Source organism: Megalopta genalis, unplaced genomic scaffold, assembly GCF_051020955.1.
Source record: "Megalopta genalis isolate 19385.01 unplaced genomic scaffold, iyMegGena1_principal scaffold0020, whole genome shotgun sequence".
Taxonomy (NCBI): domain Eukaryota; kingdom Metazoa; phylum Arthropoda; class Insecta; order Hymenoptera; family Halictidae; genus Megalopta; species Megalopta genalis.
Genome location: NW_027476090.1, coordinates 3,948,271 through 3,963,021, shown reverse-complemented (window position 1 = coordinate 3,963,021; position 14,751 = coordinate 3,948,271). Strand labels below are relative to the sequence as shown.

At 47.7% G+C, this 14,751-nt stretch overlaps 1 protein-coding gene across 4 annotated transcripts in view; it reads right to left on the bottom strand.

Moving 5' to 3' along the window:
- The window catches only part of hth (Meis homeobox homothorax), a 666,356-nt gene that overhangs the window by 349,372 nt on the left and 302,233 nt on the right, over window positions 1-14,751 (bottom strand). For 3 of the 4 annotated variants that reach the window (XM_033482431.2, XM_033482432.2, XM_033482434.2), the window contains exon 8: window positions 13,704-13,712. The exons of the other annotated variant lie outside the window; for it this stretch is intronic. In XM_033482431.2, the coding sequence (XP_033338322.1) occupies window positions 13,704-13,712 (9 nt within the window). The remainder of the gene's footprint in view (window positions 1-13,703; window positions 13,713-14,751) is intronic. 4 annotated transcript variants of the gene reach the window in all.

Here is a 14,751-nt window from a genome sequence, read left to right as displayed (position 1 = left end):
CGTAGAAACCACGGTTTCGGTAAGCGAACGCTATCGGACCCGGAGCTGCTTACCGAAACGGAGAATTCGAGCTCGCTTGTACACGACTGTGTAATCTGATTACGGCAGAACTTCGATAGTTTTTGTTCCCGCGATTAGATCGAAACCTGGTAGACATGAAACGCGGCGGAGGGTACCCACCGTAGCGAATGCTCGTGGAATTGTACACTCGTCGGCACCGATTTATGAAGAAGATGCAATACTTCTTTTTTCTGATTCTTACGGCAGTATCAACATTGTTGGTTCTTCGAGTGTTGCAGATCACGAACACATACGTTCATAATGGTGCTAACTTTCTCTCTGTTGGAAAGAGGACAACGACGTCACTCTTGGAGCATGATTACTGCACGATAGACACGCGCGCACGCATACTCGCATATTACATTGTAAGAAGTTGTTAGCCGTGCTGTATACAGTAATTTCTTCCAAATTCGCGCTCGGATTGCGCAAAAAAAAATGGACAATTTAGGAAGAGGAGATACGATTATTCGAGCCTTGCGGCTCGTTTTTATCGTTACCGAGTGTCAACAACTATAAAAACGAGTCGCAAGGATCGAATAATCGTATCTCCTCTTCTCAAATTGTCCATTGTTGTGCGCAATCCGAGCGCGAATTTGGAATTACTGTACATAGACGTTGTTACTAAAGCGGTCGCCAAGTTCCCCCAAAACGTATGTTAACACGAAAGCTACTTTCGACCATATCGACTTTCGTTTACCACTATTAGCCTCTTAGGCACGGCTGAATTTTGCACGGGGCTGTTTCTCTGTACGGCAGAGCTCAACGCGAATTACGAGTACATTGGAACGAAGTGTTTGATGATTAAATTATAATTTTTCTTAAAGACATGATACATGTTTAACAATTTAACAAACAAAGCCACTATAGTGGCGCGTCGTACAGAAAGATGACATCCGTGAAAGCCACTATAGCGCCGATTCGATATGCCTTCGTAGCATGTTCGATAGTTTACAGTTGGTACTGTGAATATTGAACTAAATAAACATCGTGAAAGCATCGAAGAACGCTTCCGCGAGATGGGACCAAGGGTCGCGAAGCGAAGGAAAATGCAGTGCGAGAAAGGTTCGGGGCCACGCTTTGGCCGCCATGAGAGATCGATTCGTTGTAGAACGGCACGGGTCGACCGACGGTATCCAAGTAGCAGGAACCGCTTGTGAGTCAGAAGCCGTCCGGTACGGATCGAGGAATCGTCTCACGGCTCTCGTGTTGCCTGCGCCCGAAAAACGGAATCGGCCGAAAGACGGTGGCCGCGCGTGAACGGCTGGCAGGAATGCCACGGAACCGGCGGAACAGTATCAGAGCCGGCCGATTCCAGGATCACCGGCGATCTCGGGCAAGAGTGCACCCTTCAAGATCGATCACCGATAAAACTAGCCGCAGCGCCGGGACATTCCGTTCGTTCTGGCCTCGGTAGCGGCGAATCTGCGTCCGGTGGCGCGGAATGAAGCGATGCATCTTTCGGCGAGGCTGATGCCGGCCGAAACCGAAACGGAGGGAAGACACGGAGAAAAAGGTGGAGCACACACCGGTACAGGCCGGAAAAAGAACAGGGTACGAGCGGTAGGTGGAGGGAATGAAACAAAGGCGAGAGAGAGAGAGAGAGAGAGAGAGAGAGAGAGATATGGGGGCAGATGAGAAAGAGGGCTGTGGGATGCTTGATGGCGCGATAGTTCCCTAAAGACGGATGGCGGCCGAGTCATGATCGCCGAAAGTTATGCGACCGTTCTTGCCGGGCCGGAGGAAGAGGAGCCTCCTCGACTCTTCGTTTCGCGGGCAGATATTATCCTGTTGTAATCGTGGCCCCCGCGAAATGCCACGAACAGGGAGCAACCGTGTGTCGGACGTCGGCGCGGCGGAAGGGCAACCGAGGAGCCCCGACCTCTTTTATACGGGATACGTGCGAGCATCCGCTCCTGGACCGATCCTCAAATATGCCCAATTAGCCCGGGCTGACATAATAAGTAGATAAACAACTCTAAATCCTCTCGCGCGGTGAGATCACAGGCGCGAACTTTTTCTGACGGGGAGCCGGGGGCCGCGACAAGAACGGCCCAAGGTGATCCTATCCCCATTCTCCGCCTCCTCCTCCTCCTCGCCGATCCGCCAGCTCGTGGTTCTGCTTCTTTCCTCGTTCGGTTCATCCGGCCGATACCGGTCGCCTCGTGTCTCTTTGTGCCGGGCGACGGTACTACTTTAGGGTCGATTTAGTCACCCGTCCGTCAAGAACGTTCCGGTTTTTCGCGTCGGTTCCACTCGTTTTGCCGGTAAATCGTGCCGCTCGAGCTGTTCTTCTCCGGGGCCGGGCATGCCGATCGGCCCGCCGACACGACGGGCTGCGAGGGACAGGGGTGTGGAGGGCCGCGGAGATTTATCGGGGATAACCGTGGCCGCCACCGGGTGCCCTGTCAAATTTGAGCTCCGATCGGAACGGTGATTGTCCCATAGGGGGACCCAGCTCCGCGTTTTTTTCCCCGGCCCGCTCTCGCGGCGATTTTGCTTATCCCGCTCGCCGACAGGTGGAATGCGCTTGATTGCGATTTTCGGCGACTCGGGGGTAGTTTGCGTTCATTATAGTCCGGCCCCGAGCTGCTTCAGGAATTCGTTGGCTGGAAAGCAAAAGCCCCGATCCGCGGCTTCCCGCGGCGGCGACCGGTCGGTCGGCGAATGGGAAAACGGGATCGTTTCATGGACTACTGGAACCCTGAAAGGGTTGTCGCGGCGAATGAAGATCTCAGGAGAACGTGCTCGACCATTTGAAAGTAAAATCCGATGGGAAAGTCACCGACGTGTCCGCGAGGCGTGCCACGACTATTACTTGTGTGCTCTACCTTGCAATTAACTGCTTTAATTAGCCTCAGGCGATGTCGGGTTTTCGTAGCGCGGCGGAAGAAATTATGCCGCGACATTGAAACCTCTTTGATAACATTCGTCCAGTCCAATTTCTAATATTTCACGATATTTTGCATTGTTTTCGGGCACGTTCATTGTTGGAAAACGAACTATAACATGTCCTATTCGATAAATATAAAGCCAATTTCTTTATTCTCGTATTTTGTTTATTTTCGAATAAGAAAATTGAATACGTGTTATTCGATCGATATAAAGTTAATCTATGCAGGAGAACGAACCAAAAGGAACGGGAATTGATCATCCCACGGTAACCGGCTCCACTGTCCTACCGTATTTGGGAAGTTGAAGAAGAAATCGCAGATATCTATCGACTGTGCAAGCTGCTCGTCGCGCGATGCTTCAAATTTCCCGGAAAATTCTGTCGGCCGTATCCCGCGATTAAACCAGATGCCGCGGCGAGATTGCGCCGCGCCGCAGGAAAAATGAACAAGGTAAACGGTATACCAATTAAGATGCGTTATCGCCGCCCGATTAAACGCGGCCGCGCGATACACAATGCGAACCGAGTTATTACGGCTAATCTATTCCGTCCTCTCCCCGACGCGCGACGAGTCGCGTCGTTCGCCGTCTCCGTCGTTTCGATGGCTGCGACGCGCGTTGAATCTCAATGATAGTCCTTCTCGTGGGAGCCCCGTCCCCCCCTTCTCTGCCCACCCTTTTTCGCGCGGCATACGGTAATACGGGCGTAGATTTAATAATGGAATGGTTAGCGGATCTCGAGCTAACGCGCTGCAATTTTTGGAGAGGAGAACGCCGGCAAGGAGAACGGAAGGGCCGACGGTGGATGAGTACGTGAGTGGCATGTGCGAGCCACCCCCGCGTAAGACCCTCGCCGGGCACGTAATCTATTTGTTGAGCGACCGCAACTTCATCTGCGGGGGATGATGCGTGCACCGCTTCGAACATGCAAGGGAAGTTCGGCCGAGGACCGAACGTGCTGCCATTTTCTTCTCCGGGAGATCCGAGCAGAGAGACGTTCCTTTGATATAAACGATTTCAGGCTAATTTGCATTTTTCTGCACTATTTCCGGAAAATCTGAATGGTACGATCTAGTGGTTAGCGGATCTTTGTGCGCGACAAAAATTTGCTAAGCGAATCCTATAATATTTACCTTTCATTTCTATGCTAATCACAACTTCTTTGACGTCAAATTCTTACAAAGGCAGAAAAATCTGTAATATGTTTATCGTGTGTCTGCATCAACCGTAGTGATCAAGTATTGATCGTAGATGTATGAAATCTTATTTAGATTTAGAATAAATGCACATCGTCTGAATATAGTAGATCTTATCCGGAATCTTCTTCACGAGAGTATAACACAAGGTTATAGTCCAAGGGGTTAATGATTTTAATGAGCCGTAAGTATTAGAGTAAATTTCACATAATTTTTGTTATAAATGCCGAAGCAGCCTGCTAGTAACACAATTTACAAATGTTACCAAAGCACCGAAGGCTTGCTGCAATAAACGAGCATTCCAATTAACTCTTCGTCATATAATACTTTGACGAGTCTGGCTCGCGATGGAGATTTCTAATAATAATACGTTAATTATTAACACGTTGAATGACACGCCGGTTTTACAGAAATTATCCGTGGCGCCACGATGAATTTTCTTTTATGCGATACATATGATGTTGAAATATTATCTGCAAATAGATAAGTTACAGTGTATAACTATATTTATAACATGTTAATTGCGACAGGGGTCACTGTTCGAATCGACGATGGTAATAATACAAAATTGTAGATATTCACATTTGTTTAAAATTGTATATATTTCTATCAATTTGGGCGCGCCCGTCACCGGTGGCCCTCATGGCGTCACCGCCAAGTTAAGTGCTGGACACCGGTGACCCCCGTGGCATTCAACGTGTTAACTTTACATCGTTCTTTCGGGTCGGGTACTGATCTTATTTTATTAGAAAAATGCGATCTTATACTCGCGGAGTCGATCCCGACTAACGAATGTAACGGCTGATCATGAAAAATCCACGTCGAATCGAAGGAATTCCGACGGTCCCGGATGTTGTTTTTGGTTTCGACGGAATTCGTTGGTGTCTTTATCACGTAATAAATATTATGAGTGGAATAAAGGCAAGTTGGTGGCCGGTTCGCGTGTAAACCGGCCGAACAGTCGTTCAAGGGACCGTTCCCGGATCGGAAAACTCCGCGGTGTCTCGGAACTCGTAAGAATCGCTATTAGGGGTAGATCCAAGGGGGTCGAGTGATACTCGCGCGTAGAAAATCCCCGGTACGATCGACGTTAACCGGCTCGTATCCATTCCTGGCCGATGTAAAACCGACTTTAATACTGTCGTATTTCCGCTCGTAAAAATCTCTGTATCTTCGGGCTGTTTCTCCCGGGGCATTGCGGTTTCGTACTGGATCCCGGGGCCTCTCGCGCGCACGCGATTCTTTACGATTATCCCGGGTGGAACCCTTTCAGCGGAATACGGTCACCGGAGCCGAACTTAAAATCACTTTCACAGATAACCGTTGCCACAAATTTCCGTCCCCAGTTTTATCACTCTTCAATTTAATCCTCATCGGGCCGCGATATACTCGCGCGCCGCCGCAATCGACACTTAACAACCGTAAAACTCCGATCACCTTTCCGGGCCGCGCCGGCCAAGATTGCCCGAAGAATCCCTGATCCGCAAACAACCCAATAACAGTATTCATAACGACGCCTGGCCATTACCGTCGCCGTCACGAACTTCAAATCTCCGCCCGTAATTATCCTCGAACTACGATCGGCCTTATAAACACCGGGTCGCATAATCGCGCTCGAATTCATTAAATTCGGACCAATTTTCATCTCGCCGATTTATGCGGACTCCCGAATTTTACGGAGCGTGCTGGCCGCGAGAGAACGACCGAGATCGAGGAAGAGTAAAAGTTTACAGGGGCGTCCGAGACCTAATAGATTTGCATTCTAATTGTTTCGCGATCCGGCAAACGCGCGGCCGTTGCCGGGGCCGCTCGAAGCCGAGGGGAACGGGGCGCGGAGACGGGTGCCGAGGTGTCGAAGAACGTCGACGGGTTTGCGGACGGGTCGTAAAAGAGGCAACGGCGGTGACGACGCCGGATGCTTATCTTATCTGGCCGATGATCCTTCCCGAAAATCGTTCTGGTTACGTCAGACGCGGTCCCGGACCGGTATCCAATAAATACGCACGCGCACCACGGGATTAACCGCGGCGCCCCCGACATAAAATTTAATTTTCCTCGTTTACCCCCGGCTACTGAATTTTTTTTAATTAACCCGTCCTCCGCGCCGCCTCGCCGTCGACCGGCCTTTCGCTATGCAGATTTTATGGCGCGTTAAGGTAATACCGTGTATCGAGTTTGTTTCTGCCGGAAGGTAACACGGTGCCCGTAGAATTAGCTCCGACGGATCCGCAGGTGTCTTGGACCCACTTACCGGACTAAAAAGTACACGGTGATCGCGAATAGATTTCGATGCAGATTCCGGCGTAATCGAGGGTTACTCTGGGAGGAGTCTCGCGGAGCTCCCGATGAAGCTATTTTTAATTAGCATTACGATCTCCGTGTCGCGGAACGGTTCCAAACGAGACAAAAGTCTTGTTAAGCTTTTCTATAGACTGTACCACAGCCGCAACTAGATGCACGAAATTCGTAGATTGGTTGCCAAAGGTAAACCGTATCGACGAAATCTGTCCGCGCACTTTCTGTAATTCATTCATTTGTTCACGGATAAAATCCGTTCTGTACAAAGGTTGACTGCCAGCGAGTCGCAGGCAATTAGGGCATTCGAGATGTTTCGTTTGAAAGTAGTCTCTCAATATTTATGGACACGTGGTACAACACAATTTACGACGTTAGCGTTCACAGAAAAGAATGCGACGAGTTGTGCGAGCAGGAATTACATGATTTCAAGCAGGCGACATCGATGTATTTGATCCGAACGGAGCTAAAATTTCACGACAGAGATAATAGGTACTACTATTTAGTATCTTGATCGAATCGAAGTTTTTGTTGGCTAAACAGGGCGGAAAGTCGGATAAGACGGCAAATTAAACATAAAATGAATCTGCAAGATTAGATTAAGACACGCCCTGAACAAAGTCGAAATCACGGATCTCGACGAGATTGGTAGAGAGAAGTATCGTACCAAGAGATAAAAAAGTCCTTTTAAAAATAGAAAATTGAAAAATCATTTACTATCGATGAGTCAGCGTGGAGATATTAAACGCAGGCTGCTGAAGCATCACAACCGATTCCAGATTGCCAGGGAAGAAGTATGCGGACACGGAGTCGACTTTATTTTCCCAAGATCCAGCCGGTTAAAACGGTCGTCGAATTATCCTGGAGGCGAGAATTATGATCGAGCCGGTGATCCGGCACAATGCAGAAGAGTCGCCTGCATCGATCTAACCTGTCGGCCCCACGGGGGACAACGGCGTTAATGAATACTTAGAGGCACGACCGGCAATTACGTTTAAACGGGCGACGCCACATGGCGAGCGTATTTCGCGCTGATTGCCGCATATGTCTGTCGAAGGAGCGTGCGCCGCGCGGTACGGAGCGGAGCGGACCGGTGCGGAGCGGCGTCGCGAGTGAAAAGCCCGGGAACGCACAATGCCGAACATTATACGCGTCCCGGTTCAAAAATTAACTCGCAGCTACCAACCCCGCGACTCTCCTCCTCCTCCTCCTCTCCTTCCTCCATTACCTTCGCGTCCTCTCTCGGCCGTATCTCGTTCCCCCGGTGGAGCTGTTACGCGCTGCACGTGTGTGAGGGATCGTAAAAAAATGCAACTAATTAACGACCAAAAAGTCAGCTCGAACGGGGAAGGTTTTTGCGCTGGCCGAGAAGAAGGGGAGAGAGTCGGAGCGACGGAGGAACAGAGAAGCCGAAAGAGATCGTGTTCAGTCTCGAGCGGAGAGCACCGAGCGAAGCTTTCGGAGCGGGTCGCGCCTCCGATCGGCCGCGCCGCGCGAGATTTTTCAGCGTACAAGCGTCCTTTATCTGCTCTCCTCTCCGGCCGTCTTCATCGTATACCTCTCGACGAGATCCTGATTGAAACGAACGGTTCTCCGTCGAACGAGATGAGATTAGGAAATCCGTGGATAGAGCGCGAGCGCGCGCGCGCGCCGATTCCGTCGCGCATCGCCCGCCGAAATCGCTTCATTCAGGCTTTACGAGTCGATGGTTTGCGAGGACGGAATAATTGCCGGCCAGGAATTTGCATATCGAGACTCTCGACTCGCCAATTTTATTTCGCGCGGAACGCCTCGCAACGCACTGCGAACACGATTTCCTCGCAATCGAAATAATTCAACCGGCGGCCGATATTTATCACGACGGTCGCTTGCTTGCTTGCTCGCGCGGATTCACGCGTTCCCGCGACACTGATAACAGGACGAGGAAACGCGCGAGAAGGGTCAAGGGATCGATAACTCGCGGCCGTGCGACCGCTCCTTTTTCCACGCCGCGAATTATTATCCGGCTTCTCTGTTCTCCGAGATCGGCGCGACGGCGCGTCGTTACCCGGCTCGTTTCACCGACTGAATAATACAATGCATTAATATTTATAGGCGACCGCAGCCGGGACACCAGCTTTCGCTCGTTTATATATTAATTACTTCGCGCGGCCCTGGAACGAGCCTGACGCGCCGCAGGATCCGAATTAAGCATGTATCGGACGCGCAATCGAAGACAAAGGCGAACGAACACCGGCGCTGCAGCACAGTGATCTGGATACTCGTGTATCGTGTGTGGCCGAAAATACGTTTTCCAAGTATTATATATCGAAACAATTTTCGTCTACATGTATCCGATAACCCTTCGAGGATCCAAAATATTATTCTTTCTGTAATTGTATTTTATTAGGTCTACCGGAAAGTTCTGTCCGTTTTTGAATGGAGATATAACACAATTTTCATACATTTAATAATATTTATCGTAGAATATACTTTCCACCGTTACTTATGACTTCTTGCCAGCGTGATGGCAACTTGTAAATGCCATTTTTAAAAAATGATTTCTTTTTAGAGGCGAAGGACTCGACTAGTGCTTGGTTGACATCAGCTTCGGTATTGAATATTTTTCCTGTAAAAAGTTTTGCAAAGAGAGAAACAAGTGATAATCGGAGGGTGCTAGGTCTGGGGAGCATGGTGGATGCGACAGAATTTCCCAGCCTAGCTCTGCGATTTTCCGACGAGTCGCCAAAGCAGCATGTGGTCTGGCATTATCATCGGTAGCCATGTTTTCACGACCGCGTCTCGCTTAATAATGACATGAGACATCTATGTTTCAGTTGATTTAGGAGAGTACATGTGTGTAAATGCAACGATAAAGAGAGACAGTCATATGTGTCTCAAATCAACATGTGCATATGGATTGAATCTTGAAGTGACACTATTGGACAGAACTTTCCGGTAGACCTAATATATCATTAAAATTGAATCGTTGCGAATATTACTAATTTTATCATACTCTAATTTGCACGCATCAGAAATTCATAAAAAACCACAATCTACACGTTGAACCTCTGCACGACTTTTGTCGCAATGATTTCAATTTTTACGATTTTTCTTTAATCGTCGCAATCTGTGCTTGGATGCCGAATTGACACAACGGTAACAAATGAGCAAAATGGAACAACAAATAATTGATTTCGTAAATTCTGTCTTTGTTTTTACGTTGACATGTTTTAACGTTGATTACTCGCGTTGTTCAGAACTAATAAAACGATCTCTATGGACTATCCACTAACTTCCTTTACTTAATTATATTTTCAGTGTTCGCGAAAACTGTGTCCAACCGACGCGAGGGACAGATAAGTGTTAATCCTTCGATCACGAAGGAATAGACATTTCTATTGACTCGGAATAAGAGGATGACATCCATAGTTAGGCGGTTGTAGCTTGAAATCTTCATCAGGAGTATATTATACAGCAAGGATTCACAAATTAGAGAACCCAGAGAAGAATGAGCCATTATCCGTGATCCAGATCAGGGGGCGTGTCGTAGCTGCGCGATTCCAAAAAAAAACTCGAAACTGCGGCGGAATCTCGCGCACAGGCAGCAACTCCGGCAAATTGATGTCGCGAAATTGCTACAATGTGCGCGCGCGCGACGCTGTATTAATATTCATGCTCGTCGAGGTTTTAAGTTATCGGCGTTAATTTCGGAGAGAAAGAAGCTGCCCCGACAGCCTGGGAAATCGGTGGAGGGGGATCGTCGATCGCGACTAGCGGAGGATCGAGTCGAAAAAAAGCGGCTCCGCGAGGGATCGACGCCGCGCCGCGCCGTACCGGGCGCGATCTATAATGAAGAATGCGCCCCGACCGATCTGTCGCATACATATTTATAGGAGCTGACTCTCCCGGACAGATTTTACAGTTTACATATTAATTACATCGTTAAGGATTCCACGGCGCCCCGTGTACGGTAGATTACGGCTTTGATATACGATTTCGGGAAATTAGCATGCGACCGACGAGCCGCGATACCACGGATCGAAAAACCTATTTGCGACCAAACGGATGAGAAGGAGGATGTTTCAGTAAAATTGGATCGATTAAGATCATCTCCGCCGTCGAGGAACAACGGATTTTTATAGAACGAGGAAAAGCTGTCCGAAATTCTAACAAAATTTTACAACGCCGAAAATGGCTACCGGTGAGAAAATAATCATCGGTTTCCTGGTTACGAATATTTTAGTTTTCCGTTCCCGATTTTTCCACGAATTCCGGTTCGTTGGTAATTAATCTAGAGTTTAATTAAACGGTCTAGAATTAATTTTCAATCGTCGGAGACTATTCGAGACAAGACTATTCGCGTATAAAGTTTTCAATGGAATAATCTCATGCTCTGTCATTTTATCGAGATTTGCTTTAAACGTATCATCGGTATCATCCGTAGCTCTTAGAAGAATTTCACGGAACACTTTGTGACCGATTTAACTCTTTGAATGGTATTTTCGTGAACGTTTAAAGATTTGTCTGATTTTTCTATTCTATTCGTACGTTTTAGGAATGACCTTACTATTAGGTCGTTAAGTATGAAATGTCCGATTTAGAGACTGAAAGTTTGGTTTATTATATCTCGGTCCTTGCCCTCGGGTCGGCCGCGTGGTTCATTTCAAACCATCGACGTACTGTACGTTCATTAGCCACATCCTTGCCGAACACTTCGTTAACGACGGAAATCATATTCGAAGATAACGCGAATTTTTGACTTATCCATGGCTTACAATATTTACCCCTCGGGCGACGATACGATAAACTATTGAAAACAAAATAGTGTGTCTGAAAGCCAGATGACGTGTCCCTTCTCACTGCAAAATGAAACAAAGGATGGTTGAAGTGAAATATCGGAAACATCGGATATCAAACTTGATGCTTTAGGTAATCGGACATTTCGTACTGAATGACCTAATATATATATATGTATATTTCGCGTCTAACGAGGTCTCTCACATTTAGCCTCAAGACTCTGCTTGTACCGAGTGTACTCGCACCCGTTAAATAAAATAAAATAAATAAATGTTCCCGATATATATTTCATTGACTATTTCATTGAGATGAATTCGTGATGCTTGCATGTTTAATTAAAGAATGTGATTGCACGTTTGAGAAAATGTTTCCTCAACGTAATTTTATACGGATTACTGTTGCCCGCGGTCGGTGACTCGTCTGAGCCTCAATTTGTACGATCCGCGCAGAAATGAAAACGTAACGTCGGAGCAGTCGATCCCGCATCAGGACGGATCTCGGAAAGCGTGATCCGCCTCTGCTGCAATCTAATTAATCTAATTAAGCCGGTGGAGCGGCTCGTTACTGCGGCGCGCGCCGTACGCGACCGATAGAGAAGCCGAAAGAGAAAGAGAGAGAGAGAGAGAGAGAGAGAGAGAAAGAGAGAGCCAAAGAAATGTCCGCAAACGGCCATTGGGAAGAGAAGCGGATCGGTAGCAAGATCGTTCGACGGTCGCTGGAGAGTACAGTCCCTGACAGGCTCCGCGAGAACGATCTAGATCGACGACCGTGTCTCTGACATTTATACTCGAATCAATTTTTCATATCGAGGGTTCACTTCAGTTGACTTCACGAGCCACCGCGTCTCAATGGAAGGCCTCACTCTTTCTCTCCTATCATTCACTTCGGTGGACAGCGCGCAATTTCCTCCCCCGAAGACAAATTAACGTCACCGACCGAACGCTATGCTAAAATATTCGACGCGGGTATCGAACGGAAGAGAGAGAGATAGAGAGAGAGAGAGAGAGAGAGAGAGAGAGAGAGAGAAAGAGTCACGAGCCGCAGCTTCGAGCAAACTATCGGACGCTGGGCCCTTGCATCGCGGTGTAACGCACGGTGGTAAATAAATAATGGATCCTCTCCGATGTGGAAAATCATTCTCATGAATTCTGTCCGGTCAGTCGCATCGATACGCCCCGAATCTACAATGAATAATTGATCTCGCCGCGTGGACATCGGCCCAAAACCGGACAGATAACGTCGCTGCGACGCGACGACCCTCCACAGCAGGGATGTTCAACTCGTGGCTCTCGGAGTCACCGATGACTCGAAGTTGACGCGCTCCAAAAACTGCATTTCTGCAGAAGCGGTGCAGGCACGGCGGTCAGTTTGAAGCGTCGTATGCACTCCACTCGCGCAAGCAAGCTACGAATGAAACTATCGAACAGCATTAAAAAGCTATTGATCAAAAGGCTGCTCCTGTTTCGTTTTTGCTACCGAAAGTCGAACAACACTTTGATCTTTACCGTAATTTGACGCACTGAATATATCAGTGCTACACAATTTATTTCTTCATATTGAAAGACAAATTTTATTAGCCTTATAGTATTGGCCTTTTAAACGATCGTGCTACTTCTAGGAGAAGCTTGATGGTTATTGAACTGCGGATCTTTATCAAAAATTGCAATTTCACTCGTCGATGGTATAAAACAGATGTCAGATAAAAATGTATCTTTTCCTTTTCGATGACGTTAACACAGTGACGGTAATGCAACAGTATTTGTAAATTCTACCAGTGTCTTCGCTGATCCGTGATTCGTTCATCCATACAAATTGTAGAAGAGATCATTGAATGGCATTGCTCGAGGCAATCTGTTGGTACACGAATAAAGCGACAGTTGCTATTGAGCAATTTATTAGGAAATCATCGATTTATGTTTGCTTCCCGAGAGACTGTCAAGCGATCGTCGATAGGCAAAGCGTTAAGGCAGATCTCGGCTGCGCTTGACGCTTGCCCAATGTTTCTACCAAGACCGGGCACAATAGAACCGATCGTGCCTCCTATGGCTAGGAGGAAAAGAAGAATATTGACGCGAACTGTACGCAACGAGTGTCTCCGGTATCGGCGATTAAATCGTTGGCCGGTCAAGTTTTCTCGAACGGGGCCGGAGCACACGGCATGAAAACCGAGCGGTCGACGCGGGAGATACAAGTGTAACAAACCACCGCTCCGTTAATTACGATCATTAAAGTGCGCGCGCGCGCGCGGCAATTGCGACGGGGGATTTCCGTGCGCCGAAAGGATCGGTTTGATCGTGTCGAGCTTACCGACGACGTCAGTTACCCCGCACAGAGCAGAGAGGACGATAAGAGGAATAAGAAGAAGAAGAAGAAGGAAGAGAAAGAAGATTAAGAAGAAGAAGAAGAAGAAGAAGAGATAAAAGAAGAAGAGGAGGAGGAGGAGGAGGAGGAGGAGGAGGAGGAAGAGAATTCTTGTCCACTTACCCATGGCGTCTGAAACAAAAAGAAAGGGAGAAGCTTTAGTCGAATTTGTGCCAGGCAACTTTCCATCGATATTTTCTACCAACTAATTTCAATCGGCACCGCGAGGATGGCTCGCGAGGATCGCTTCCGGTCTCTCTTTCATCCCGCTCGCGGAACAAGTGCTCGCAGTACGACTTCGCGGTCACAAAAGAAGAGGAGGAGCGAAGGCAGCCGGCAGAATGCACGGATAATTCCGGGCTAATTGCCCGGTCGGCGCTAAAGAGCGTTTCACGACGAAAAACTCACTTTCCGTTGCCCGGCGCAAAACGGAATTAAGAGCACGAATGGCATTCTTCTCGGACGGTGCGCCATACGGCCGGATGGAGGCGACAATTACCGGGTTACGACGCCGCCGATCGCAAAAATTCGAAAATCCGGTCCGGCCGCGCGGATACCTTTTGTTGCCCCTAATTGAAACGTACGAGGCGTCGCTCAACGGACTGGATCCCATTTCTTTCAGGAAATCGAGCATTTCCCGTTCGTATCGGCAACCTAATCTCGGCCAGTATTTGCAAAACCGTAAGAAAACTGCTGGGAACGGTACTTTGCAGCTCTTGCGTCCTGTCCAGGAAATTGTGACGTTACGATTGTCGTTCGGTTCTCGAAGAGATTTGTTACGAAAACGGTTGATGTTGTTTTATACAGCGAGAGAAATTAGAATAAGAACTAATGGTCCGTTTTTTTAAATCAAATTGATTCCAACAGTGTACAAAGGTCAATCGTTAACCGGAATGCCAATTACTGCCAGTTATTGTTTCAGTAAAGATTGCATATTACCAAATTAATAAGCGCAATTTACGTTGAAACATTGCAAACTTGACGAGTTCAGAGAGGTTTACATGAATTCTTAAATAATTTCGTGAACCAATACTAATAACGTCTCGTTTAAAGTTAAAACATTTTTCAGGAATCAGCTATACATAAAATAAAAATATAACGCGTCACGATAATATTAGAACAAAAAATGTATCTAAGAGAACGGTAAATCATCGTGGAACTAAACCGCAAA